The sequence below is a fragment of the Chelonoidis abingdonii genome, chromosome 11, assembly GCF_003597395.2.
Source record: "Chelonoidis abingdonii isolate Lonesome George chromosome 11, CheloAbing_2.0, whole genome shotgun sequence".
In the NCBI taxonomy this organism is placed as follows: Eukaryota; Metazoa; Chordata; order Testudines; family Testudinidae; genus Chelonoidis; species Chelonoidis abingdonii.
The window spans coordinates 22,963,221-22,964,282 of record NC_133779.1 but is presented as its reverse complement, the minus strand read 5'-3'; the positions used below and the strand labels follow the sequence as shown (position 1 = coordinate 22,964,282).

The 1,062-nt window shown below is 69.4% G+C and overlaps 1 protein-coding gene across 1 annotated transcript in view; it reads right to left on the bottom strand.

The window, feature by feature from the left end:
- The window catches only part of DNAH2 (dynein axonemal heavy chain 2), a 148,458-nt gene that overhangs the window by 5,942 nt on the left and 141,454 nt on the right, over nucleotides 1-1,062 (bottom strand). The window contains 2 exon segments of the mRNA XM_075071345.1: nucleotides 6-186; nucleotides 574-730. Coding sequence (XP_074927446.1) covers nucleotides 6-186; nucleotides 574-730 — 338 coding nt within the window.

Sequence of the window (1,062 nt, the reverse complement as noted above, 5' to 3'; positions counted from 1 at the left end):
GGTACCCACGTTGTTCTGGCGGGCGGCTGCCTGCAGCACGGCTGTCAGGAACCCGGTGGGGAAGGTGAACCCCGAGAGCCAGAAGAGCACGGGGGGATGTGCCGTCTCAGCCCAGCGGGCAAACTGCTCCACCCGCTGGCCCAGGTCCCGAGTCCAGGCGGCCAGCGGCTTCTGCGAGGGGTAGGCCTGTGGGGGGCAGAGCACAGGGCTGGGAGGGGGGCAGGCACATGGCACAGCTCAGCATCGCTCGCCCCCCAGCGCTTGGAGGCTTTCACACCCAGGGAAACTGAGGCACCCATCTTGCGGGAGTCCTAGGGCCCCTCAGACTAGGGCGTGGGCGTGGTAAAGGGGGTGGTGCTCCCCTAAGCCACGCGGGCAGCAGCTGAAGATCTGATGGAGGGGGACGTTACTGGGGGGGGGCAGGAACCTTCCCAATCGACCCACCCGTGGCCCCAAAGCCAGACACCATGGGGGGCAGCAGTGGGGAGTCCCTGGGCCCCCAGGAAGGGCGGGGGGCATTCCCATGGGGCAGCGACTCCAGCTCTCCCCCCCTGGCAGCTGGGGCGCCCTTACCCTCTCCCACATGGGGGGCACGCGGGCGTCGAAGATGCAGTTGAAGATCTCTTCCAAGGTGGTGGACATGACGACCAGCCCCTGGATGCCCCTCTCCAGCTCCACCAGCGAGGACCTAGGGGGAGGGCACAGCTCAGGCGGGGCCAAGCCCCACACGCTGCCCCCAACGCCGGGCCGAGGAGTCGGGGCAGCGTCGGTCGGGGACAGGGAGGCTCCTCACTCCCCACCAGGATCCCACGGTTGGTTCTAGGCCCCATCGGGCCCGGGCAAAGCCTGGGGGCAGGAGCGTCTGGTTCTCTGACTGCCAGGAGGGCTGGGCAGGGGTTTGCTGTAGGCTGGGCACTGCCCAGACCCCTGGCCGAGATTGGGGCCCCGTCGCGCCAGGCACTGCCCAGACCCCTCAGACTGAGATGGGGGCCCCGTCGCGCCAGGCACTGCCCAGTCCCCTCAGACTGAGATGGGGGCCCCGTCGCGCCAGGCACTGCCCAG